Consider the following 27,922-nt stretch of genomic DNA (forward strand, 5'->3'; position numbering starts at 1 on the left):
AATCTTATAATATCTATATACTTTTCATCTGTAAATATTACTATATGTGCTGTATTTCATATTTTCAACTCATCTAATGTCAGTATTACGAATTGCTATCATTTTAAAATAGCGTCATTCTATAAGATAATTTGGTATCAATAGCAAGAGTTTTAATGTATTTTAGCTTCTATGTTACCCCTATAAAACTATTAAGAAACACTTAGTTCTAGAAGAGATGGTACTGCGGCAGAGTCGGACTACTTTTAAAGTTATAGATTTCCATGAAAATGAAGACTCCATTTCTCACTTATTGTTTGGATAAAATTTATCTGTCATGATTTTTTGGCTAAAAAGCTTCTTCCATCGATTATAAAGGCTGAATTTCGAAGTGGTTTTGAGCTAGTGATTAGAGTGTATATAAAAATGGCGCTCCACTTAAATCGACGGATTTTAATCATTATTAATCCTGTTCTTGGCAAGAACAAAATTGAAGCACTGGGTTACGTGGGTCTTCGTCGAAAACGAACCAGTTTTCTTAATTTTTCTTCTAATGACCAATATAACACGACGTTATTAGGTATGTAGTTATTGAGACGCTAGTCATATTGAACTTGACAAATTATACTTCATTACACGACCTCTGGAATCAATGTCAGCTGGTTCTTCTTGAGATATGCATTTTATTCTTGGCGACAGCAAATATATATTAGCCGAAGCAATTTGATTTTATAACAGTTATTTTATTGTTTTGGAATTGTAGTAAATATACCATACTATGAAATAGTTGGGAAATTATCATTATACATACATATATATTATACAATATGGTAATGAAAACAAAGAAAGCTACAGGAAGCAGTTATAAAATAATCATGAAAAATTTTTATGAAGAGCATACAAACCTCACAGAAAAGTGCTGTGAAACTTCTACAAAACAATTTAGTTTTATAAGAAAATATGTTTTATAAGTTAGTTGGAAAAACGTTTCTGTGATGATTTCGTGACTATTTTATAACGTATTTATAATTTTATTTTATGAACGTTTCTATGACAAATTTATAAAACACTTTTATTGCCTACAACTATATCATATTCACGGCTCGTCTAATATAATCAGTTAGCATTTTGGAAATGATAATAAAATACCAACAAAATGAAACTGTTGCAGCACCATGAAATAATAAAACAATTTTGCTACTTGGGGTTATCATCGATCAAAATTCAACATAGTACTTGTATTTATTCACAGTTTTGCTGAAAGTATGTCGCATAATTCTTTAACAAAACAAATACAAATATACTTTGGTTAGTAGAAGCAATAAGTAGCTACTTCTATAAACATCTAGTGTTTATTATTATGTTTTGTAGACGGCATCGAGATACAATAAATATGTTATCGCTATCAAGAGTTAGGCACGGCCATATTATTTGGATGACGAAAGCACCTAGCCTTGATTTTTGCGCGAAATTTTGATGCAATATCGTTGACCGTCTAAGAAATCACATGTTGAAAAGTTAAATCTCTTTCATCAGTGTTTGCATGAGTTCCAACTTTCAAAAAATGAAATTTGTAGATGAAAGATGTAAAGAAGGTAAAAGGAATCACGTAGTCTAAACCCCATTCATACAGATAATAGGTTTTGCACAGCAAGAAAATATCTGATGAACTTTTTTCTGATATATATGTAGAAAAATCGTCTATTTTTTGTTTCGAAAATTATGGTTAACAACATTTTCAAGATACATTTTTTTTAATTCCAATTTCCGGCGCTTTATAAATTTAGCTACGTCTGGAAGAAACGAAATGAAGAGGAAATTTCGAATATGGTGAATAACATAAGTATTATAAATCAGACTAAAATATAATAAAGAAACCCTACAGAATCGAAATGGAATTCAAAAGTTCAAGCGATCGTTGTCTCTACAATGGAAGTATTTGAGAAAAACCAAAACCATAATGATGATAATAAATAAAGAGCGATGGCCACTATCATCTGAAGCCTTTGTTGGTGAAGCCTGGACAACCGGTGCAAAACCGGACAGGCAGCTCAGGCGCACCTGGGAGAACACTATTCTCCTTCCGGTACCAGCGGTGAGTCTACAAGGCTAACTACCCGGTAGACCCAAAACTTGGTTCCTTAAAAAGTGGTCCCGACAATCGTCCCTCTCGTAGAGGTCAGAGGCAAGGTGATGGGTACCATAACGAAGATTTGCCTACCGATGACAAACCCGGCACTGGCAACGGACGCCTTGAGTGAACGCATGAGCTGAGAGACAGCCTCGTGCGAAAAGGGTACATGGCAAGAATGTAGGATCTGTGGAATGGAACAAATCCTGAGCATGCCTCCTTCTTCACCCAAAACCTTAGGGATAACGAATCCTATTTTCGGCGGCGGGGCTATATAACTCTTTCCCAGCTTGGTAACGAAGTGACACTTCTACCACATGTTGACACGGCTAGAGAGGAGACTCGCATCATGCCATCGATGGAGATAATCAGGACGCCCCACAGAATTCGGCTTCTGAAGCCACAAGAACTGACAAGAGGTTCATTGTGTTTCAATAGATGAGGCTGACATCTGGCAAATCAACACCGCCTTGTATAGCGTCATCCAATCGCTTTCCGAATCGGAAGGACAAAATTTCGGCCTCGCGGTTCGGGAAATTGTACGGCATGTAAACAAGATGGAGGCTAAGATCACGTCGGCGAGACAACACGCGTTTCGTATGTGATGTGGATAACAGGGCAACAAACAGGCTTTTCATGCCCGCATTGCAGTCAATAGCCGCCAAACTACGACGTATTCATCACACTTCGAGTGTTGCCGACCACCAAACAGACTGCTTTGATAGGATACGAATGCTAGAGGCTGCTTAGAAGTCACTAGTGAGGCAAGCGAAAAATTATCACGGAACCTGAGGTTTTCCTTGATAATTTTCAACAGAGATCTTTGACAGCCACAGGTCAATGAACTGCGCAACTCGATAACCCCGGATGACGTTCAAAGAACCCTGGTGGGTTTTAAGAACTATGCCGCTCCAGGCCCAGATGAACTGAACACTTATTGGTGGAAAAAACTACCAAGTACCTACCACCGATAACATGATTAAATTCGTGTTATTGTTGTTTGCGTCGTGTTATTGTTTTTTTACGAGCATCATAAACACATCAATACTCACCGCAGTTGACCAAGTGTTCGAACATATATATGAGCACCATTACATCAAGGCATGACTTTGGGAATATTATTATGAATTGCGCATACTTGATATCTGAAACTGCATCTGAGAAGGGGGCCGTTAACAAACCTGTATTTTTAATATTGAGGTTGTGATTATCTGTGTAATTTTTCTGGATATTTTGGGGTTTTACTCAAGATGATTTTATATGAAACAGAACTGAGCGAAAGTTTCGATACGCAGTGACCGTAGAGCATCCAAATTCTGAGTAAGATAATATTGGAAACTGAGCAACTTTTTTCTTTGGCATTTAAAAACTGATTTTTTGAGAATTTTCGAAAAAACTATCAAATTTAACAGATTCAGAGTAGCACATGACAAAAGGAGAGATAATTTTTTCCACTCATTTTTCAAACACAAACTAAATGCGGAGTCAACTTTTCATTATATTTATCATTAAAAAAACATCCATATGTCACGAACTATATGTGGGACACTATATACAAACACGCATATACACACACATTCATACAAATATACATAACTGAATTTTCAAAGTAATCAAAAAGAAAAAAGTAATATGAAGATCAAACTTTCAATTAGAGGAGGAAAGCGGAAACCTTTTTGATTTCGATTTGAATTTTGTTTTTTGATTTTTATTTTCGTTTTTTTTGAAAAATTATTATATATTTCAACTTATAAATGAAATTCTTCCCTAATTCTGAGCTTTTTTGCTTTTTTTGCTTTGTCTTGTATTATAATCATGGATGATATTTATTTGATTGAAATTGAAACTCGAATAACTGTGATTTTTTCTAACAGAATGAATGAAACAACAAATTTTCGATTGAAAAATGAAGTGAATATTTAAAAGATCACGTGGTATATATAAATCTGACCTAGGTTCAATATATGCTAATTTGAATATACATTTCGAAATTTTATTTTGCAGTCTCCTCAGAGGATTTCTCACTGATGAATCAGCTGTTCCCCAAATAGAAAATAAATATTGTGGATTCGAATATACAGAAATACTGAAGGCTGTTGATTTGATTTGAGGCAAAAAACAGGGAACCCCAAATAGATTTTTCTAGAACACCAGAGTGAAATAGAGAAATTGTGATTCAACACCGTCTATATTAACATTTTGCTGACGATTTTTTAAAAATGATCCAATCTATGAGACCTATAAATGAAAATATTTTAAATATTAATGTAGTTACCTAATTGTATTGAAACCTTGAATAAAGTATGCAGGAGTGTGGTAGTAAAATTGTATCCCTTGCAAAAACCTGACTGGATAGAGGATGATATTAAAAATTTCTCAAAATGTTCCTTCATCTGAAACTTTCTTGAATCATCAAATATTTTTCAAAATTATCTTTTTCAATTTTTTTTTATTGATGACAAAATCTTTCTTTCGTGTTCGTGTTCAATGTTTATATGAACCTAGCTTTTTCGAGAGGACTTTTCTTCCAGTTTATGTCTGAAAGTTACTTCTTTGCATGATCTACACATCTATGTATAGAGTTAATTTTTTTGAATTGATTGCATCCTTTCTTTCTTCGAAAGATTCCCACATTTTTTGTATACAGATAGAAAAGTAGAAAGTCAAAAAATATATATCCCTTTGAATCCAATGAACTGTTGTATTGAACGATTTCGTTATAATATTATGATCTATTGCCGAAACCTTTTTTAATTTTCTTACATGAAGTTCGTTCGCAGGTCCTGTATGATTGTAACTAAAGGAGTCAGTATGGAATTTCAAATATGAATGTTTAAATTGTAGTAATTGGAAAAAAAATTCATATTCATATGAATATTTTTGGATTTTTAGTGTGTGGTTTCGATATAAAATACAGTTTATAGACTTACTGACATGTACAGGTAGCACAAGTGGTAATAAACTCCTGAAAACGGCTTACAAATGACCAGGTAACTGACTGTTGAGTGATTTTGAATTATTCCAATATTTTCTGTACATTTTTTTGAAATGTTTCAAAAAGTAAATGTAGCAAAAAGTAAGTGTAGCAAAAATTTGAAATAAATACGGAGAATATTTTCCTCACCTTATACATAAGACCAAATTCTTCATAAGGTAATTTCTGTTCCTTAGGAACAACATCTTTGGCTAATTTGAGCAAGGGATCCTCGTAACCCCACAATAGCTGACCCACTGACACTTCAACGAAGGGTTTGATCTTCAAAATGTCCATAATGCTGGCCATCGCGAGCCTCAAAAACCTGGCGGCGTGTTTCGATTGAGAGGTGGCACTCTAAAAATAAGACAAATGGTAACAGATGTTGAAGTATCAATGCTTGAAACTGCGGTTTCAAGCATTTCTAATGAAAAATCAAATGAAAACTATGGTAGTTAGTAGGGTGATTAACGCATTCGAATGTTCGGAGCCAATCATTGTTACTTATCCCGAATGATCTATGATTCCCAATCTTTTTGAATTTATAAAATCCATAGATATTTCTAACTGAAACTCAAAATGGGATTGTCACAATTATTTCTTTCATCTGGAATGAAAAATGTGAAAAGACTATTCTAGGTACTTCATTGAGGAAGGAGTAGATGATCATTATTTTCATCATTTTTTATTTGGAGACGAATTTTAGAAATTTTGAAATGTTGAGAAATTAAATATACAAAGGTGGTTAACAATTTTTCATGGTTAATTTCATTAGTTCGGACTTTAATTGTTTAATCTAATATATAAAAATGGATGTTTGTTGGTTGGTTGGTAAGTGATAAACTTCTACATCGCTCAACCGATCGTGATGAAACTTGGACATGTATAAGTAATTTTTTATAGAGAAGGTTTTTAGGCTATCAATTTTTCCGTAACTCGCCACTAGATGGCGCTGCAGAACAATTTTTTGAAAGCACTGTTCTATAACGCTGCGCACGCCTAAGTTCGTTGATTTTGATTCTGTCAAAACATTGGAACGGCAGCGATACAGTAACATAGTACTAATTAGTATTACAACTACCAAATTCTACGCGGGTGAAGCCGCGGGCAACAACTGGTATGATATGAATTGATTTGAAATCCCTGAAATAATCTATAGAAAATTAAAAAGATTAGCTGAAAAAAATAACAACTATACTAAGCAAAAAAGCTGAAATTACAATGAAATAAAATACAAGCTAAAATGAAGAAATAGAAAAATTCAACTATCAACACGAGATAAAAATTGAAAGATTCCAAGCCGAATTACTTCACGACGTTTCGATTGTTAGTATCCACAATCGTCTTCGGGCAATAAATGTACTTATCTTCGAGATCTGACTATTTATAGGTCATTCGAGTGCTTTCACATATCCCCTCTTCCCCCGCACCGCTTTATTAGTTTTAGCGGGAGCTGACCGGTTGGCGGGAGTTGGTCGTATTCCGCTTGATTATAGGTTTCCATATGTTGCTTATCACTATGATAGCTTGGCTAAATGCGTTGTTGGATAACATATATGCGGCTTCTTTGAATTTTCTCCTGAACCAGTATTCCTCATTGTGGATGATTTCAGCTTGAGACCACCTGGTATTATGTTGATGAGGCCAAACATGCTCTGCTATTCCTGTTTTGCTGGTTTCTTCTCGTATGATATAAAATGATTTGAAATCCGTGCAAGAACCAATACTATTGAAAATCATGTGATGACTGGTCATCACCCTAAGACGATTGTGGATACTAACAATCGAAACGTCGTGAAGTAACTTGGTTTGGAATCTTTTGATTTTTTATTTGGTTGATTGTTCAGTTTTCAAATTTTTTCTTGTATTTTACTTCATTGTAATTTCATTTCAAGTTTTTTTTTTACTCAATAAAATTGTTGTTTTCAGCTAGCTATTCATTTCAATTGTATTGGTTCTTTCAGGAATTTCAAATTATTTTGTATCACATTAGACGATGGAAGTCCGAACTTATGAAATTTGAGGAATTCGTCATACCGTAAGATACGTTCTTGGCATGAGATGTTATCATTTTTTCTCAATGTTTTCATTCATTGATTTTGTTTCTATACAATAACATAAAATTTTTATTTGAATTGAAGAGGTTTTATTTTTCGGAGTGATTAATTTTTGGGAAAGAAAGTTTTTGGCTTTCTACTACTCCATCTTGATACAAAAAAAAGGATGAGGGAATCTTCCAACGAAAGGAAGGAAGTAATCAAATTTGAAAATAAGTAACTCTATACATGGATGTGTAGATCATGCAAAGAAGTAACTTTCAGACACAAACTGAAAGAAAGTCCTCCTGAAACAGCTACTTGCATATGAACATTGAATTATACGAAAGAAAAAATTCTTTCGAAACAAATACTTCTATATGACAGCAGATACTTTTCTCTACTCAGTTTGTATTTCAAACATTCGTAGTGAAATAAAAATAAGACTCTTCAGTACCTTAGGGCTAGTGTCTTAAGGCGAAACATCGGTGTATACCAGTAACTATGACAGTGTTCTATGTAAGTGCAATTTGTTACCATTCATTTAAAGTAGAACTCATGTGAATGATATCTGATTTTTATTCCACAACGAATGTTTGAAATACAAACTGAGTAGAGAAAAGTATCTGCTGTATAATTCAGTGTTCATATAGAAGTATTTGTTTCGAAAGAATTCTTTCTTTCGTATAATTCAATGTTTATATGAAAGTAGCTGTTTCAGGAGGACTTTCTTTCAGTTTGTGTCTGAAAGTTACTTCTTTGCATGATCTACACATCCATGTATAGAGTTACTCATTTTCAAATTTGATTACTTCCTTCCTTTCGTTGGAAGATTCCCTCATCCTTTTTTTGTATCAAGATGGAGTAGTAAAAAGCCAAAAAATTTCTTTCCCAAAAAATTTGTATCTTTTGATGAAGGGTTAATTACCTCTGTAGCTTTTTGTTGCCTTTGATTCCGCAGTGTTCTGAAACCCAGCATAGAGTCAATCTTTTCCTTCTCGCCTATTTTTCCACTTCCTCTTCGTCTTTCATATTCATTCTTGGACTCAAAGCACCGAATGACGAATGAGTGCCAGTAAAGATATTAATCCCGCCCATTATGTTGAAGCTTCAAAGTACGTTATGCAAAAAGGATTCGTTTCGACAGAATCCTTCTAGCACGGATAATTCTTCAGTCAATTAGTCCATTTCAGCGTCCCTTGTTATCACAATATGTGAAGAGAATAAATTCAAAAGTCTTCCCAATGTTGTTGTCGGAGTTGTTTTCAAACGAATTTTTGCACACCGCAAGTTTGCAGAATGCTTGTTTTCATATTTCACCAGCAATTCAAAGTGCTATTGTTATGACTCTACCACTATGAAGCTAATACAAAATGTTTTACGATCTAATAATACATCCATATGTTCAACGTTCACCGTAGACTGTTTGTATCTTTCTGAAAGTTATGTGTTACTTCAATTTTCTCTGTCAGCTGTTATAAGAGGGTGTTTTAGTTCTATCGATTTAGTAGATAATCAAGTTTATGACTTCAAACACTTCTTACAGCTTCTTGTGAATTTTTACTTCAGAAATGATTCGAATCACAGGATAAGTAAATATCATTTTTCTGAGTCTCATTAGAGTAGTACGGTATGTCATTCATTTGAAAAATGTAACCATTTGAAGTGTTTACTCTCATCAGTTCTGTTTTGCTAGAATTAAAATTGTCGTTTTCATTATCAATAAATTGACCCGTTACTTGATGGAAATCAATAAAACTATCCATGATAAGACAAAATAAGTCCAGCTGGTGAAAGTAGTTCGACTGATTAAGCTACCGTGGAGCTAAATGCATCTCAGTGAAGTTATTAGTGTGAAAATCATCATGGATTTTTTATATTAGTTGCGAGAATAACACGGAATTCTTGCATCATCTTATCTTGAGTCGTGAAACCATGCTCGTCCAACTTTGTTATCAAATCACCTAGAGCCCACAATGAAGGTCATACCTTTCCTTGGTGATCATTTTACTTGAAGTATCTTCTTTCTGAGAAGATTCAGGTCTGGAGGTATATAATGATAAGCATTCCTATTGAAAACTTCATTACCTCCCATTACCAAATACGGCAATTTTTGCAGCTCTACTGGATACCTGGCAACGAAGTACCCCACTCAATTAAATTAAATGCCCCAAAAGGATAATTGCTTCCGAAAACCTCAAGGAAGTAGCTCCTATTACAATACAAAACCCATTAACATCACTCCAATCATCACGCAAATAGAAGCTGTCATCAGAATCCAAACTACTCTCCTACTCAACCTTAGGGCATCCATGAGGTCCCAAATCTTCTCCTTCACGAATCAACTTTGTAAAACCATCCTAGGCCACTCCTTTTTCGCCACAGCCAGTGGCAACAAGTTGGACATTACCTTCACTGAGCTGGTCGTAGGCCTGAATGGTTGATCGTCCTCGGTCCAGTAAACGCCCAGGGCCTAATAAGAAAACGATACCACACCAAAGCCCTCCTCCACTTCCAAAATATCCAAATCCTATGTATTACCGACACTCTAACCGAAAATCTCCCAACTTCTCCGGTTACAACACTACCCACCGCCCAGAAGACACAATCCCGAGGCATTTCCATCCTAACTAAACAAGGACTTGCCCACAAAAAGTACAACTTCCCACCCAACCTTTCTGATCTTAATTGCCTTGCAATCGACTCACTTTCCAACTAAACAATTATAGCTTACTACAATCATCCTACTCAAACTATCTCCAGAAAAATAATATAATATGCAGCTTTTCCCCCAAAGCTTTCCTAATAGGAGATTTCAACTCCAGACATACCCAATTCGGAGACACTAACTCCAACGCCAACGGAAGACTTCTAACCAATTTTCTTCTTGACCATAACATATACGGAGTACCCTGTCAGGCTCCAACGTTTTTGAGTCACCAGGGGGCTTCAATCATTAATCATATCTTATGCTCCGATAGCTTGATTATCGAGCCTTCATTGGGGACAGGATCACGTTGGATCACCTTCCCCTTCTTATCAAAACTTCTCTAAACTTCGAAGTCTCGTCAGTTCCTGATACCTTTTCCTACTTAAATCACAAATTCACAGACGGCAAACGATTCCACTCCCTCATCAACCAAAAACTTGCAACCCTTTATAATCCTTTCCTCGATCATTCCAGACAAATAGACTTACTAATTGACAAACTGCAAAAACTTATCCAAGACTCAGACGACATTGCCACCCCAATAACTACTAGACGAATCGACCAAACCCCACTTTCACCCTATCTAATAACACTTAACCAAAGCAAACGAAAACAATATAGAACATTCGTACGAACTAGAGACCCCGTCCTAAAGACGAAATGAAATAGACTAAACTCACGTATACGTCTCCTCATCAACCAATTAATCCAGAAAAGGTTGATAGAGGAGACAAAAAAACTTGAGTACAGGGATGGATTGGAATTCAAGAATGAATTCAAAGTCCTAACCGGACAAAAACGAAAATCCAACAGTCACCTAGTGATTGACACTAACATAATTTCCAAACCTTCCGAAAAAGCAGAAGCCTTCCGCGAAAACCTCAAACTTACTTACCAACTTCCCAACCACGCACACTTCGACAACCTTCTGGGGGACAGGCACCCCGGACAAATCTCCCTTGACCTAATCTATCCGTTAATAGCCCCATTCAGCAAGGTTGACATCCTCAAAACCATTCAACACGGTAGAAATACCGCTCCAGGTCCCAACTCGGTGAATCGCTTAGTCCTGAAAAACCCCCCCGAATCCACCCTCGCTTTTCTCCAACACATCCTTGATGCATGTTTAGTAACATGCCTACTTCCCAAACGCCTGGAAACAGGCAAACACGATCCTAATTCCTAAACCACATAAAGATCTCACCAAACCAGAATTCTATAGACCTATCAGCCTGCTTAGTTGTCTGAGCAAATTGCTGAAACGAATGATGACCAACAGACTAAACGACTTTCTACAAGAATAAGACATTATGCCTCCTCACCAACATGGTTTCAGGGCCGAATATTCCACACAGAATGCACTGGTCGAATTCCATTCCCACATCTCCCAAAATATCAACTCTTCTATCAGCACTATCGCAATCCTCCTAGATATCCAGAAAGCCTTCGATAAGGTCTAGCACGTGGACCTAATTTGGAAACTCATCCAAATTCGCCTGCCGCACCACTTCATCCGACTAGTGGCTTCCTACCTATCCAATCGACAAATCCGCGTTGAAGTCGGCGATGCCCCAAATCCGGTATCCCCCAGGGCTCAGTCCTTGCTCCTTCCCTATTTCTGATCTATGTTCACGATGTCCACACGATCCAAAAAATTCTTTACTCCTCCGCTCGTAACACCTGTAGCTTACAAATCCAAGCACAAATTATGATCGACCACTTCAAGCAATGGCGCAACAAGTGGCGCATCAAAATTAATCCCACCAAAACCAAACCATACTTTTGAGATACCCACCCTAAACTAAATTCTGATAACTTGAACCTAAGACTTTTGGGAGAAAACCTCATACTCCAAGACTCGGTAACTTACTTGGAGGTCACCTTGACGAGGACCCTCAACTGGGAAGTCGACCTGAAAGAAACTCTAAACAGACTCCGGAAAAGACCAAATCTACTAAACGCACTGAGAGACAAGCTCGGGAGAGGCGACAGTAAAACCCTTCTGCATACTTACAAAATGTTCATCAAACCAATTCTAGATTACTAAGCCTCGATCTACTGTACGCTTCCCCCGAGACAATTCCACCGCATCCTAACAACCGAGAGAAGGATCCTACGTAACATCCACAACCAATACTGCTATCCATCTCAAACCTTATACAATTTAGTAAATACTACACCAGTCAACCTAGGATTTCAGGAACTCCAAGGACGATATGCTACCAGAACGATGTGCAGCAACAACACCGCCACCATCAACACGCTGACCACATCATGGACACCCCATGAAGGCCTCAGAAGGATACCTAGGAAGAAGCTCCCGTTTCCCCCAGCCAGACTTCTGGGAGAAATGCAAGATCCGTCGGAGCAGATCGAAGACATCCTGGAGGAGTACCCACTGGGAATCAGATAGTGGACAGCTACATCTCGGAAGAAACTGAAATATAACAACATCCACCTCTGGCCTAACAACCTGAACCTATAGAGAAACTGGCCACCGCAACGGACCCGGACCACCACAACGGAACTACGGAGAGAGCGAATTAAACACGTGATAACCAAAGACAACTCACACACTAACTCCAAACCTGAAGAGGCATAAGCCTATAGCAGGGCCCCCTGAAAACCCCAACACAAAATACTTGTATCGACCCAAAACTGAATACTTTTTTAATTGAATTGAATTGAAAACTTCAATACCCAGTAATTGTATCAAAGCTGTGCTTCGTATCGTATTTTTTAATAACTTAAAACGAAAATTGAATGAAAATCTAATTTTACGTTGTATTTTGTTCAAATTGACTTTAGATAGTTCCTCATTATAGACAATAATACACACATCGGAAAAGTCTAGGGATATTTTTAAAAATGGCAATATTTTTTTTTAGATCGCTTTAGGGAAAAAACAGTTGACGGGTGATTATTAAACGAATGTAACTTACAACAAAATTTATTAAATGGTCAAAAATACTGAGTGCGCATATAAGCAAAACTAAAGAAAATATGGCTCTTCTTTGGCACCCCGAAAAAAAATCATAATACAAAAAAAATTGGAATCAGTACAAAGTATGGCCTCTACGCTGGTTTATTACGGCCCTACATCTATCGTGCATCGACAAAATGAGATCGTCAATGTCTTGTTGAGGTACATTTGCCCATTCAGCGATTAAAAGCTCTCTCAATTGAAACTTTGTGTGAATGTTCCCCATATGCAAAGTAATTCTTCGTTGAAGCATGTCCCAGACATGCTCGATGGGATTCAGGTCCGGTGATTGTGCTGGCCATGGCAATACATCAACTCCTTCGTAGGTGAGCCCGTCAGTCACTAGACGCGCGACATGTGGACGAGCATTATCGTGCATTAGAGGAAGTTTTCACCAACAGCACCAGCAAACGGACGGACGATAGGTAGAAGAATGGTGTAGAGGTACTGTCGAGCTGTGAGGAAGCGATTTGGAAAAACGAGATCGGTTCTGAGATCATGATTCGGCCCCATAGCATTACTGTACCAACTCTGTATGTGTGGACTTCCTGGACGTGTCTCAAACGTTCATTATTACTCGACGAGAAGCTGGATGAAATCCAAATCTGGATTCGTCTGTAAACAAAACTGTGGCCCAATCATTTGCATCCCAGTTTTGATGTTCTTGACACCACTCTAATCTTCTACCGCGATTGCCTCTTGACAAAGGTGGACATCTAAGTGGCCTTCTGTTGTGGAGATCTGCTTCATGCAGTCGATTTCTGACAGTATCACGACCAATGGTTACCTGGTGCGTCTGCTGCAACACGTTAACCAACTCAGGTGCTGTGATTGTCGGTTGTCTTCTTGCGGTTAAGACCAAAAATCGGCCTTGAACTGCAGTTGTAGCGCGTCCTCGCCCTGGATGTTGTTCAGCTGGACTGCCAGTTTCACGGAAACGCCGCCACAATCGACTGATAACACTTTGGGAGACCCCCAAACGAAGAGCTACATCATTTTGTCGCATGCCACCTTGAAGACGCCCTATAGCTCTATTCATCTCAGCCAATGGTAAGTGATGGCGTTCCATGTTAAAGCACAATATTTCCAGTTTAATTGCTGAGCAAGAACTGCATAGAATGTACAAACTCGACACTTTCAGATTATTCATTTTAGCCGAAAACCTACAGTTTGTAAAAAACTTGATAAAAGATTAGTTACCGTTTTTGCAGGCTTTGTTCAACCCATAGAAATCTACAGGGTGGTCGAGTGTACCAATTTAATCGAAATTAAACGACCTCATGCATTTATTTTTATGATATTTAGTATGTTATAAAAATATCCCTAGACTTTTCCGATGTGTGAATAAGCACATATAATGTTATTGAACTTTAACTGTAGAGTCACTTTACGTTTATACAATTATAGCAAAAAAAACTCCAAAAAGTTGTTTACATTTACTTGATGAATATTTTTGAAGGTATGTTTTTTTTAATCTATGAACATCGAGTCTCATTTTGAATTCATGGGATGCCATCTAAACGGTTATCTACTTTGAAATATTATAGTATACTTGTAGACAATACTAAGTTTTTTTCTAAACAATGGAATCTCGTAAAGTTTTTTCAACCTCGAACTTACTGAAATCATTTAATTTTTATATTTTGATGCCCCTTGTATATTTCTGGTGATGTTTATTCATCGTTAACATTGTTGTTGAAATTTTTAGTTTGCAATAACTCTTATTGAATTACTGACTTCGACACCACCTTGCATGAATGAATAAACATCATGCTGAATGTGTCATTGAAACAGGAAACGCCTAATCAAATTATATTATCCAATCCAATAACCGTATGAGACCGTATCGTTATGTAACATAAGACAATATTATATAAAGTAAAACACAATTATTGGAATTAAAAAACCATTTGAGGAGAAAGTATATGTGGAAACAAACAAAAGTTTATGTAGTGGCGGATATCAGAGGTATTTTTGTTCAAATTGACCCGGTTGCTTATTGAACTTTTCAACACGTTTTGAACCATCAAAAAACCGCATGGGTGCTGACGCCCAGTTCTTCCACCATCCCATACACCGTTTTTAATGGGTCAGTCTCCACAAGAGTCTTCAAATCCTCGTCCTAGATTAGTGTAGGGCGACCACTTCGAAACTCATCTTCGAGGCATTGACAAACGCCTGTTCATTTTTTTAGGCCGTTCGGCAATGCTTTGGTTCAATTTGAATTCGAAGAAAACAATTGTCCGAAAATTGCTCAGCGACATGATATATATTACCGAGCTGAAAAGATGCAAAGAATTTGGAAAAATGTATAGAGTACAAAATTCTGTATCGCATTTCACTTTGTTTCACAACAAAGTGAAATGAACAATTATTGAGATATGAAGTCATAAAAACATATGACATCAAAACGTCAAAAATTTTGAAACAACCTTATAGAAAAAAGCAAAATTCACAATATTTTCGGATATTTTTTAGACAGATAAATTGAATTTCCAATAATCATTTATTTTCGAATTACAATAGATTTTTTTAGAGACAAAACACAAGCAGTACGAGAAAATCCTTAAGCCGCTCTCAGAGCGGTGCCTGTACGGAAGTATTGATGCACATTGGATTTGAATCGCTGGAGATTAAATCTAATGATTATCCCACATAAACGCAGTTCCATTTGGATAAACGTTATCAGGAAGTTTATTCCATATAAACGCAGTTCTCCAAATAAAAGAGTTCTTGAACAGTGAAGTTGTGCAGCCACAGTCCGTCGCGTATTTCTGATATGTACCGCTCTTGGTGGAATCAAATGTGCCAAGTCATTTGAACACTTTCCGTGAGTAATTTCAATATAAATTGATAATTACTGTGAATATATACATAATGTGTTTTCATCACCCAATTCCAGTGTATCTATAAAGCAGTAAAAAAATTGACAGTATAATAAATTGCTGGAAAATGAATCAGGACATGAATTTTTGAGAAAGAGCTTATTACCATCTTTAATGGTTTTCTGCTTTGTTATCTGTTTTACATCCAATCTTGTTTATTGAAGAAACTACTGAATACTGATTTTATTCTACTCAGTTCCATCAAAATTATTAGAAGTATTTTTGTTGAACCTTTTTATATTTGATCCAGTAGCACATCATACAGTTTCATGACACAAATAATAAATCTCTCGAAAGAGGATCTGAAATAATTTATTGTTGATTATGATATTCCTAAAATGGCAGATGAATGAGTTACTTGGATCATCTAATGAATTTTATGTTGAAGGAGGGTTTGAGAGCCGGTAATCCCATCACATGACACTCTTCATCACCATTTGTGGTCTAGTTTGATCCAATCTGAGTTGTACAAAAAAAATAAGATTATCATTTGTAAGTTCTCAATTCAATATCAGCTGAGTCAGTTTTTGTAGTTATCTTTATAGACCAAGCAATTACGTCAAAAATATGCAATGCATTCCATTTAAAACGAGCCACCCTGAATAACTTTTGGTACAATGATTTACAGGAAAAATAAAAAATACGTCAATCATAGTATACAGGGGGACACATTTTGGCATATTCACATTTGATGTTACTTCCCCTATCGCACCCCAGAGCATGTCAGCAATTTTTTTTAATGAATCACCCTATATTGTTTTGCATTATCAGATGCTCCATGATGAGCAGATTTCAACAAAGTATAAAACAGGGGGACATATTTTGACATATTCACATTCAATCTAACTGTCTTTGTCGCACCCCCAGAGCATGTCACCATTCTTTTTTCAAATGGATCAATTATTTTGCATTTTCAGATGTTTCATGATTAACATATTTCAACAAAGTAGAATACATCATGGTCTGAAGCTCATAGTTTGGAAGCTGAAAATTATTTGATTTGAAAACGAGCCACCCTGAATGAACTTCTGTTCAATCTGTTATCTAGGTTTAACAATTTTGCCGATATTGGAGTGATACGAATCCTCGTTTATACCGTCATACACGTTCATACACAACGACCTCAAAAACTGCTTCCATATTTGTCTCTAGAACGAATATTTTAAAATGTGGCCTTCTGTATGATTGTTGACCTGTTTTTTTTAATTCGTAGTTCCCGAACCAGAAGCTTTATACTTTGTTGAAATCTGCTCATCACGGAGCTGTATACTATTGTTGACGTGGTTTTTCATTTTTCCTGAAAATCATTGTACCAAAAGTTACTCAGGGTGACTCGTTTTAAATGGAATGTACTGTATTTTTCAATAATAGTGTACTATTCGATTCTGGATTTCTGAGAGATGTCGTGTTGGGATGAAGTATAATATTGCAGCTGACTGATTTGCTGAGAATATAGAAATTTTCAAATTAATAATAACAAATCTCAGTTTATTTCAACCAGAACTGAACCAGTGGGATATAACCCAGTATTAGCGTTAATAATTAAATAAATATCTAGGCCATAACTAACAAAACGCATTTCACGCATAATATCAAATCACTGTACTTACCGCTAACAAGCGTAAACTATTCTCGACTATTATTTTTATATCTGAATAAAATTGTCTGTTCCAAAAAAATATAAGTTATTTTTACTGGGGCAAAATCACAAAACACTAACATATGACTGATATGTTTGTGGGCAACAAAGAATACATCCGAATGATTTTGTTTAAACTTTGTTGAATATGTACAAACCAGTATCGATAATATTAGGAAAATAACCGTTCCTAAAAGGAAAGGGTGTCGGGAAAAGTTTATAAGAAAATAATTAATATGAACATATGGTACTGAAAACGTCTTCATTTAATAATCAATTGTTGATATCAGTACTCATTTGAAAGCAACGTGTAATGTAAAGGTATTTACATTGAAACAGTTACCGATTTTCTATAGCATGCAGCCAAATTCATAGGAAAATCTTGGGAGGAATATTGGCCATCAAAACTGCCTCATTTGACATTCCTGAACTTTTTCTTACGTAATGATTTGATACAATTTTCAAAATAGTGTACCATTTTCTGGCATTCAGCATTTAGAAAATATAAATCACAAATGTACAACTCCATAACTCTTCAGAGTAATTCACACTAGAATTTGATTTCGATTTCTATATTTTTTATTTCTTTGATGGAATGAATACTAACATTGCCCAAAAATTCAGGATAAGTGTAATATCTTCAGAATACAATTCTTCTCATGAATTTTTTAATGCAAAGGAACTTTTTCCATAGGAGTTTCCAAATGACAAGTAATTTCAATGAAGATTTTCATAAAACTCTTCCAGTATTCGAATCACTTCCTTTTATTTTGTCATATTATGGCATCTCCATCTTGAACTATGCTATTCAACAAAAAATTATCTTTCAACTACATTTCCAAAACATTCTTCGTCCTCCAAATAACAATCTCTGAGTTTTTGATATCTTATTTTGTTTGTAGTGAGTTTCCATTGATATTTCAAACAGAAATAAAATTCATCTATGTGATGATGAGCTCAGCTCATCTTAGACCTTGGTTTGATATTTGAAAATTCTTCAGTGCTTGTTCATTATTGTCGTCTGTTGAGACGTGGACACTGTCTTCATCTAATTGACTTCCCAAAATGTATTCATTTCTTAGGTGTCAACGGCAATACATTCATCATAATGTAATTGAATTCTTGACTTCTGGACTATCAGTTGAACAATATAGATTTGACGTTTTCATTTCAATATTTCTGAGATGACCATCCCTCTCAAAATATTTATTCACTAATCAGAACATTCGCTAATCGGATTGAAATCGCGGTATCATTGGAAAGTTGCCATTTTTGAAGAAATTTTTTGATAACTAACGCTAGCACTTCTCCTCTCAAAGATTGGCCATTCATATATTTTCATTGTCATTTGCTCGAAAGGTAACAAATTTATTCGAGATACTGAATTCCCTCTAAAATGCTGTCGAGTCATTTCTGTGTATGGATATCCAGCTTCCTCAAAGAACGTTCCCTGCAAGGCTGTACATGGATATCTCTCGAATATTTTCACCATCAATGCTGGTGTTCCCCTGGGATCCATATTGTCTCTCATCCTCATTTTATCGTAATCAACGTCTTATTGTAAAAAAACAAATTCCTTTTCTGACAACAGCATTCTTCATTCCATTTGGATTCCAGGACATCGGCCACGGATGCACATCTTCACCGGAAGCATGAGGTTTTATATCTCAACGAGGATCTGGAAGTGATTTTGAATTGAGGCGGAAGTAACCAGATCCAAGTATATGCTATCTTGCAGTGTGCAAGGCTTATTAAATGAGCGGATCAATATTTTTACAGACAGCAAGAGCGCACTAGAGGTTCTGACAAACCCAAAGGTGACATCAAAACTGGTCTGGTAATTAGAACAACTTAGAAAAAGTTTAATCCTATGTCACATAGTTACAAAACTTGTACTCTAATCGAACATTCCAAGACCCATATCATCATCAGACTCTTCATGTTCTCCTTCCTTCTTCTTTTCCTCCTGAGGCAGCTGGAGCTGCAGCACCTCCTGCAGAGGGTACACTTCCTACTCAAGACCCACTGTTGGTGATCAGTTCCCTAACGTTGATTCCTTCTAGCGCTTTTGCAAAAAGACCAGGCCAGTATGGTCCTACGTCAACATTTGCTGCTTTGAGGATGGTCTGGATTTTCTAACCAGTTACGGCAATATCATCATCAACCAGAATTAGGGCTGAGTAGACGCAAGCAAGTTTGGCGTTGGAAGTCACTTTCTTAATACCATGAAGAACTGAATGAACTTGCAAACAGGAACAAATTAACTTTGTACTGAGTGCCAGGGCATTCAGGAATCACAGGTAATGATAATGCTGATGAATACGCTAGACGCGGATCATCAACTTCATATATAGGTCCTGAACCAGCTCTGGGGGTACCAAAATCATTAGTACGAAACCAGATTAGGACATGGACCAATAAGAAGCACACAGAGTACTGGACAAGAATACCGGGCAACAAACACAGTAGAACCTTCATCAGGGAACCGTCCGAGAAAAGAACCGAAGAACTACTTCAATATAGTAGGGACCGGCTCAGAATAATTACAGGGTTACTAACCGGTCACTGTCCGGTTAGAGGACACCTGAATAACGGAAAAAAACGAAGGGACAGAAACAGCTCTACACATCTTATGCGAATGTGAGGCACTGAATCACAGGAGGCAGGCAATATATGGACGTACATAATTACGCCCAGAAGAATATGACGTACATCCAACACGGAACCTGTACAAACTAGTACAGGGAACGAGACTGATGGACTGGGTGTCATGAGAAGATGGAAGAAAAAACGCAATAAGCCCAAGAGGTTGCAGTTTATTCTGGAAACTTGGACTGAATGGACAAGTCATACAGCTCCCAAGGTAAAAAAACCAGGTCCATTTCAATTCCACAAAAACCCAGGTATCGGTTTTCTCCAAAAAGATAAATGTCTCTGAACGGGATATGATAATATCAGGACAGACAATTCCGCTTTCCGCTCCGATAAGTTTGTTGGAGGTTTAAATGGAAATCGATATGTCTTGGTCCTTCTTTGGAGTATTGTTCTCATGTATGGAGCTCCACCTCTATGCATACCCTGAAGCTACTGAATTCAATCCAGAAAAAAGCCATCCGCCTGATTGGAGACGCGAACACCACTAGCAATCTTGGTAGTCTGGAACATCTAAGGAAGGTAAGTGCGCTCAAGTGACTTGGCACATTTGATTCCACCAAAAGCGGTACATATCAGAAATACGCGAGATTGAACTTGGTCCACCTCGAACTTCACTTTTCAAGAATTCTTTCATTTGGAGAACTGCGTTCATGTGGAATTAACTTTCTGGGAACGTTTTTCCAAATGGATTTATTCTCCAGCGATTCAAATCCAATATGAATCGCTAGTTTCGCACAGGCACTGCTCTTGGATCGTCTTAGGGAGTTTCCTGCAGTGCTTATGTTTTGTTCTTAAAAAAATAAAAGAAATAATTTTATCTGAGGAACAACAAATGCAATACGTTTGTTGAAAGTATACTCGACAGAAAATATTTTTTTTAATTTTATGAAATTATTTTGGTATTTTCATAAGTGGTATTCACAAGTTTCCAGTGACATTTTGGAAAGCCCCTATCAGGAAAGAGAAGAGAAACTATTTTGTGACAGATGTGTAACCGAAAAAACCCTTCAAAGTCAACCCTTTTAGAATCCGAAAAAAGTCTCCCTTTGTAAGTATGATATAACTCTAACGCAAACAAGTAATCACTTGTTTTTTCCCTCATTCCATATTTAATGATGTGAAAAATTTTCTTACCAGCATAGGAATGTTTGGTACCACAACGATATCATCTTCACTTCCAGCAGATAGTGATTCATCGAATGTGTATATTTTTTGTTGGTTGAACGAAACCGTTCCATTTTCATGGAATTGTATGTTTTTCTTCTCCCATTTCTCCCTGAAACAAATAAATATTCATTGTTATCAATTAATTATCATTATTGTAGCTCTAAAGTAAATCTTCAAATCAAAAAGTAACTCCTGAAGATGAATTTTCTCGCAATTAACGTTATTAAAATTATATTTTTCTGAAATGTTATCCGAAATACAAAGTTATGAAAACAAAAAAAATGTTCCGAAATCCTTCATTTAATAAATATTCAATGTTATAGTTAAAGTTCATTCAATTCTGAATAGATGATGACTGATAAGGTATTTCCATGAACTCAATCTGATAATGAAATAATTCACTTTTTACATTTACTACTTTTTTTTGAGAGAATAAACATATGTGAATTGTCCCCATTGCAGAATAAAAACCTTTATTATAATTTGGAGTTTCCATCGCGTTATAACGCTTGACATATTCATTTATTATTATTCACACAACTACAAATATTTTCAACACAAATACCTTGACATCGTTCTACAGAATGGAAAATAAAACAATTTTTTTTTCAAATCTGCAGTATCAGTGATATGCTGCAGCCAGATGAAATCCGATAAAAACTTTATTGACACTAGAAGTCTGAAAAACGAGAAGCTTTCCAGACACTTTGAAATGAGTTTGCTACATCATTTGGCATCATTTGGCTAGCTTCTTGAATATTTCGTTTTAAAAAAGGCAGTCAATAGAAACACGTGTCTTCACTTCATTTTTGTTGTAGCTTACGTGAGTCATGAAACGGAATTTTCTAATTTGTTACCTTCAATACCTGACTGGATGAAATGTTTATGACTTCTGGTAATGTAGTTGCTTCTGAAAAATCATTATTCATTATTCGTTGTCGGTTTAGTAACCTGATTATGAATTTCCGAATCCTTGAAATATCTAATGAATCTTTTGTTAATCAACCCTTCCTTTTCAGGATAAGAACTTATGTTTGTTTGGTCTCAAATAATTTTTTGGGCAATGTTGTTCACAGTCACTGAAATCAGTTTTCTGCAGGAACTCAAAATTAATATGAGGGCATTGATTTGATCAATTAGTAGAAAAATCTATCAACAAAATCACGGTGTTTCACAAATTGTGCAGGAAATCAACAATTACAAATTTCAATTTGGTCATTTGGTCATCTTCTGTTAATTAACCCTTTCCTTTCGATTTAGAAGGCTCATCTAATTTATCGGATTTTAGATATCATTGCAAATGATGCTGGAAAGGAGAATAATTATTTGTTTCGTCCTCAAAGTAAAAAAATGCATTCTGCCTCCGATCAATTATATTTTCATTTGTTCAATAATAATAACGAATAAAAACTTTTTTCCTTTATATTTTGCATATAGCACGGAACACTCCTGTGACATTTTTCATTCATAGTTATACTAGGAATTTATTCAGTTGCATAATATCTTGCAGCCGAGTAACCGACTTAATAATCAAACATACGAAGGAAATGTCATGTTTGGAATGATTTTCAAAACTATTTATTTTTTGAACATGAAGATTTTTTGATTAACGCAAAAATTCAAATCTGAGTAAGCTACAAATTTGATTTTTAACGAATTTTATTTCGTTTTTGAGAAAATTAAGAGCATATTCACACACATAGAACTGAGAACATATCTTTCAGACAGAATTTTAGTACCTTGGTGGAAAAACTGGGGGTGTCATTCAGCTGCAAAACAATGCGTATTTAAACTCTGTTTTCTTGCAAACGAGAAAACCAATAAAAAATGTAAAAATATGAAACTGCTCTCCAATTCAAAAATCAGTTGATGAATTGAAGTAAAGAAACAGGATTATATAATTTTCATATAGCCAGAATCATCTAAATATTTTATATTAATTAGGAAAATTTCACATTTGACTGTTTGTCCACATTGATTATTCTACTTGTATTTTTTTCATTCAATTATTTATATTTTTTTATATTTTAGTTCACTGTTCATATCAATTACTTGTGTTTTCTTGTTCTATATTTCATTTCGTTATCAAACAAATAGCAGAATCAATACCTCAGACCGCTCTGGATTGAATGATTCCGTACAGTGTACCTCGTCTTGTGTTTGTGAATCTTTTGCTGAAAAAATCCTCACTTGTTTACTTTGTATTTAATGTTCAAGAGGTAGCAAAAACGTATGTGAATTTCTGGAACTTCAACTAGGGTTTCCGATTATGACTAATAACCAGTCCGTGCAAAGCTTATTGTTAAATCATCTGAAAATGGAACTTTCAACAAGTGATCATCGACTGTATTGCCAAATAGGCATCAAACTAACTGACTATTATGAGAAAACAATTCAATCTAATAATAACACTGATGATCTTCAAACATGACTCAACTTCTGACGGAAGCACCAAACTCTTACGAAGGGTCGAAATAGATGAACACTTCAATCTAGCAGACCACTATTATAATCTTCATGCAGTCATTGTATACTGTGGTTCTGGCGTTGAATCTGGTCATTATTACGCCTTGGTCAAAGAAGAAACGGACTGGTTTGAGTTTGACGATAGTCGTGTCACTAAGTGTTCTGGCGATGTCTTGAATATATTGGAGCCTCTGGAGACACTCTACATTTTGTTTCATGAAAGAGAGGACATTGACAGATCAAGAACTTCAGATGATGTGGTGCTGCAAGTTTTTCCGGGTTTTCCTGCAGCTGAAAAAGCAAATGCGCCACTGGAATCAATAAAATCGCTCCGGAGCGCCAATTAATTTTTGTTGTTTCATGAGTTCATGATTTGTATCACTTTATTTGAATAATTTAATGTTTATATCTCATAATTTTGTTGAATTTGTATCTTGAGTTAATTTAGTTATCCCTATTCATAAACATTTAATGTTTCTTGGGATAATAAATACAAAACAAGAAAATATGAATAGTTTTTGGGAGGAAGCGTATCTTGTTTCAATAAATAATTTTTTTGGGTATGATTCTTGTACAAATAAAAAAATTCAGGATTTTGCAGTTTTCACAAATATTTCTGTGATAACTTTTCAATATGTTTTAAAATATACTTCACCCAGTAAATGTCAAAAAAATCATGTTGCTAAATGAAACCTATATTGATATTGACTGTACTGAAATACTGATTCAAAATTATACAAGTTTTATCATCATTCGGAATTAAATCATTTTAATTCTTCACTCAGATAAGAAACCACAACAAAACTGTAATCGTAATCGCAAATATTTTAAACGTTACTATGACTTACTCATACTGATATAAGGCGGCCATTTTGTACAAAGCAATGTTGTGTTACGTTCCGAAGTATTTGTAATAACAATTCAGGTGTCATGTTGTTTATTGCTCTAGAAAATATACGTTCATGCATTGTTTTCATCACACTAACAATAAAATATATAGAAATATGTTTTCAAACTGAATACAAATTTGTTTTCAAATATTTCAGCCATGTTATTCAGCAGATTAGTCTGTTGGGTAAAATGTGAATAATAAATCATGATCTGCGATAATCAATCGACAAGGAAAAATCAGTCAATCTCCTGAAGTTTTTTGTAACTATTTGATGTGAGTTATTGAACTCCATTTAAATTTTTGTATCAAAAATAAGATACAGCTAGTGCCAGCCGTTATAAGAAAAATATATACATTGTGTGTGACATCGAGCATCTATTATAGGTTTGAGATAAATCTGATAAAGGTTTAGATAATACAAAAAACTTGTTCTCAAAATATACAAAATACCGAGGTGTATCAAAGTGAGTTTTTTAAAACGAAATGACATATTTTGCTATTATCTATAGTGCAAACAATCACATTTATCAGTGAATACCAAAATGTTCAGAATTTAAAATCAATGTCAAAAAGCTGATGTATTCAATCGTACCCCTTTCCATTGAAAACTCACTGAAATAGTCTGTTTTGACTATTACTGAAGTTTAATTCCAACACCAAACCGTTATTTTCAATACTTCGACACATGTTTCAATCACCAAGTTGTCATCTTCAAGAAAAATATTAAACTACCTATTCATCACAGTACATCACAAGAGTCTGTTTTGTTATGTGAATATTTCACATATCACAATATATCACGAATTGTGAAAATCAAAACTTATTTACACCATTGTGTGGATCAAAACTCAAAAAAGTGTGAGTGTCGATATGCCCGACAGAAGTTATAACTCAAACTGATCTAATTTGAAATATTTACTATTGAAATTATTCAACTTGAGGAAAGCTTCAGTTACTACTTAAATTTTATGTATTTTAATATATGATGTAAGGAAAGGTTTCGCCTACTGCTGCAGTAGACATTTTCAAAGGCGATGTGGTAACGGTCGCAATACCCGAGCTGGTGGTCTGGTTCTTTTTCCTGTTGTATCCAACGCATTAACATTAAATCCGGAAAATAATGTTCATACAGTTATTTCCGGCCGTGAAAGTTTACATTCTTCCATTCAATTGTTTATTTTGTGTATGTACACAAGCCAATTGTTTGATACTTTTATAGGATCAAATAATGAAACCTACTATTATTAATGTACATACACAAAATTAGTATCATCATTTTCAAGCCACGTTTCCCATAATAAAAGAATATTACGTGCTTGCTGGTCAGATTTTTATAATACAGTCAACAATATATGTCTAACGCACACTAAACACTGAGCGTATGTCCGACGAGAGAGGAGGCGCCTGCCTTCCGCTGGCGTATGCGTAAGAGAAAAGGAAACCAGACAAACTGACCCCGTTACGCGTTTGGAAACGAAGCGGTTTACCCTCCTATAAAAATGTATCACTTCAAAAACCTATTTTTCGCAATGATATCAGATACTCCGTGACAACCTAAATTCATTTCCGACTTAATCAGCTGACTGGAGAATTGCAAGAATTTCAATAAACCGTTGTTTGAAATATCCATCGCCACGAATTTCAAAGTTTCAATTCACCAATAGTAGTTTGGATATTTTTCGCAGTGAATACAAAGAAAAACTCATTTGAAAATATCATGAATTATTACCCCTAACACGTCACCGAGCACGCCTACGACGGTGAATAGTCATTTGCAATTTTTTTTCACTACATGAATACCAATATTGCATTAGCATGTTGCATTGAAACTTCGAAGTGAAATCATTTCCATTGTTTACGCGAAGAAGAAGTAATAACAAAAGATAACATGGTAATAAAGATTATTTTGAACAATCTGAGACAAGCGGAAAACTGATATAACTATATTGTTTTGACATTTGACGAATGCAAACTCAGGTGATATAGTAGTTATGAGTAAAGCACAGTGCCAAAGAAGATAATTTCACACTCAAAACATGAACAACAAAATATGTTTGACTAAAAATACTTTGGAAAAGTTCCTTTACAAAAAAAAATTGTTATGTTGCCTTATTAGTGTACTAAAAAGTATTATTCGTATATTGTAATTTTTTCAAGTTGTTCCATGAAATATACAAAATATATTATTGTTAGAAAAATAGTTCTTGTGATTTGAACCGGTTTCAATGAATTTATAAATGTTATGAGAAAGTCCGCGAAATCAAAAAAATTCTGCTGATGATGTTATAACAACCGTAGTTCTAACATCCACCACTTGAAGAGTATTTTCACGGACCAAGCGTCATTATAGCTCTATACCTTTATGAAACCCATCGCTACATACCATTGTGGTCAACACAATACGTTTTACCAACTGTTCATAAATTTGAGCAGTCCAAAAACTTGAGCTCATTACTACTATAAAATGGGAAACTTGGTGGAAATACCTTTTGTAATGCCAAGAATGCTTTCTTTGGTCTCAGGTAATTTAAACAAAGGTAATTCTGATGCAGTGTTCGAAACCTTTGATGTAATATTGAATATTACTGGAGTTTTTTCCCAACACTATAACGAGGAAAATCTTCCTCTCGAAGATGATCACTTGGTGATCGAAACACGTGTCGAGGTATTAAAATAACGGTTTGGTGTTGGGAGAAATCTCCAGTAATATCATTTAAACAAACGTGTTTACACATCAAAAGTGAAAACTATTGAGGAGTGATACATACGTATGAAAAAATTAATATTTCAAAATGAAATTTTGAAAACAGAAAACAAAGCCGTAAATTCACTTACAGATTAATATATCCCCAAATCAAACAATCAGGAATCAAGAAATGGATAACTCTAACATATTTTGGTGAAAGAACAGAGATACTTGCGGGTTTCTTTAGGAAAAACAATGCAGAAGTGGCATTCAGTCCACATGTTAGGTTATCTGATTTCTTTTTCAATGCCAAAGATGAAGTGGACAAGTTGGAGAAATCTGGAGTTGTAATAGTGTTTATGTGGGACATGGTGGTTGAAATTTCCAAAAACAGAATGCTGAACATGAAAGGTCCTTCAGACTAGGTAAAAATGATTTGACATTTTCGAACCATTGGGATGAAACCACAAGTGTTATATAAGGGCTAACTTAATCAATCATTGTTAGTTTGATGTATAAGTTTTAAAATGTCCTTATAGGACGAAATTGCAGTTACGTTAGTTACAAATGAAAGTGGTTAAAAACATATAAAGTTTCAATTCTCTTTTCTTCATTACGATTTCCTACCACGTAGTAACGGAGCTACATCCATCTTTCTGGTCAGTAGCAAAAATCGACTGTCAAATTTTCATAATTTCACCACTAACAGAAATGGATGG

The 27,922-nt window shown here is 35.3% G+C and overlaps 1 protein-coding gene and 1 pseudogene across 3 annotated transcripts in view; both read right to left on the reverse strand.

The window, feature by feature from the left end:
- emp (epithelial membrane protein) overlaps positions 1-27,922 on the reverse strand; it is a 226,157-nt gene that overhangs the window by 19,623 nt on the left and 178,612 nt on the right. For all 3 annotated transcript variants that reach the window (XM_074170711.1, XM_074170710.1, XM_074170712.1), the window contains 2 exons: positions 21,127-21,268; positions 5,235-5,441 (listed from right to left, as the gene is read on the reverse strand). In XM_074170711.1, the coding sequence (XP_074026812.1) occupies positions 5,235-5,441; positions 21,127-21,268 (349 nt within the window). The remainder of the gene's footprint in view (positions 1-5,234; positions 5,442-21,126; positions 21,269-27,922) is intronic.
- On the reverse strand, positions 19,235-19,625 carry LOC111504531 (large ribosomal subunit protein P1-like; annotated as a pseudogene).

Source organism: Leptinotarsa decemlineata, unplaced genomic scaffold (assembly GCF_025532065.1).
Source record: "Leptinotarsa decemlineata unplaced genomic scaffold, Ldec_3_MD MMD2_P_RNA_scaffold_9, whole genome shotgun sequence".
NCBI classification, from domain to species: Eukaryota; Metazoa; Arthropoda; class Insecta; order Coleoptera; family Chrysomelidae; genus Leptinotarsa; species Leptinotarsa decemlineata.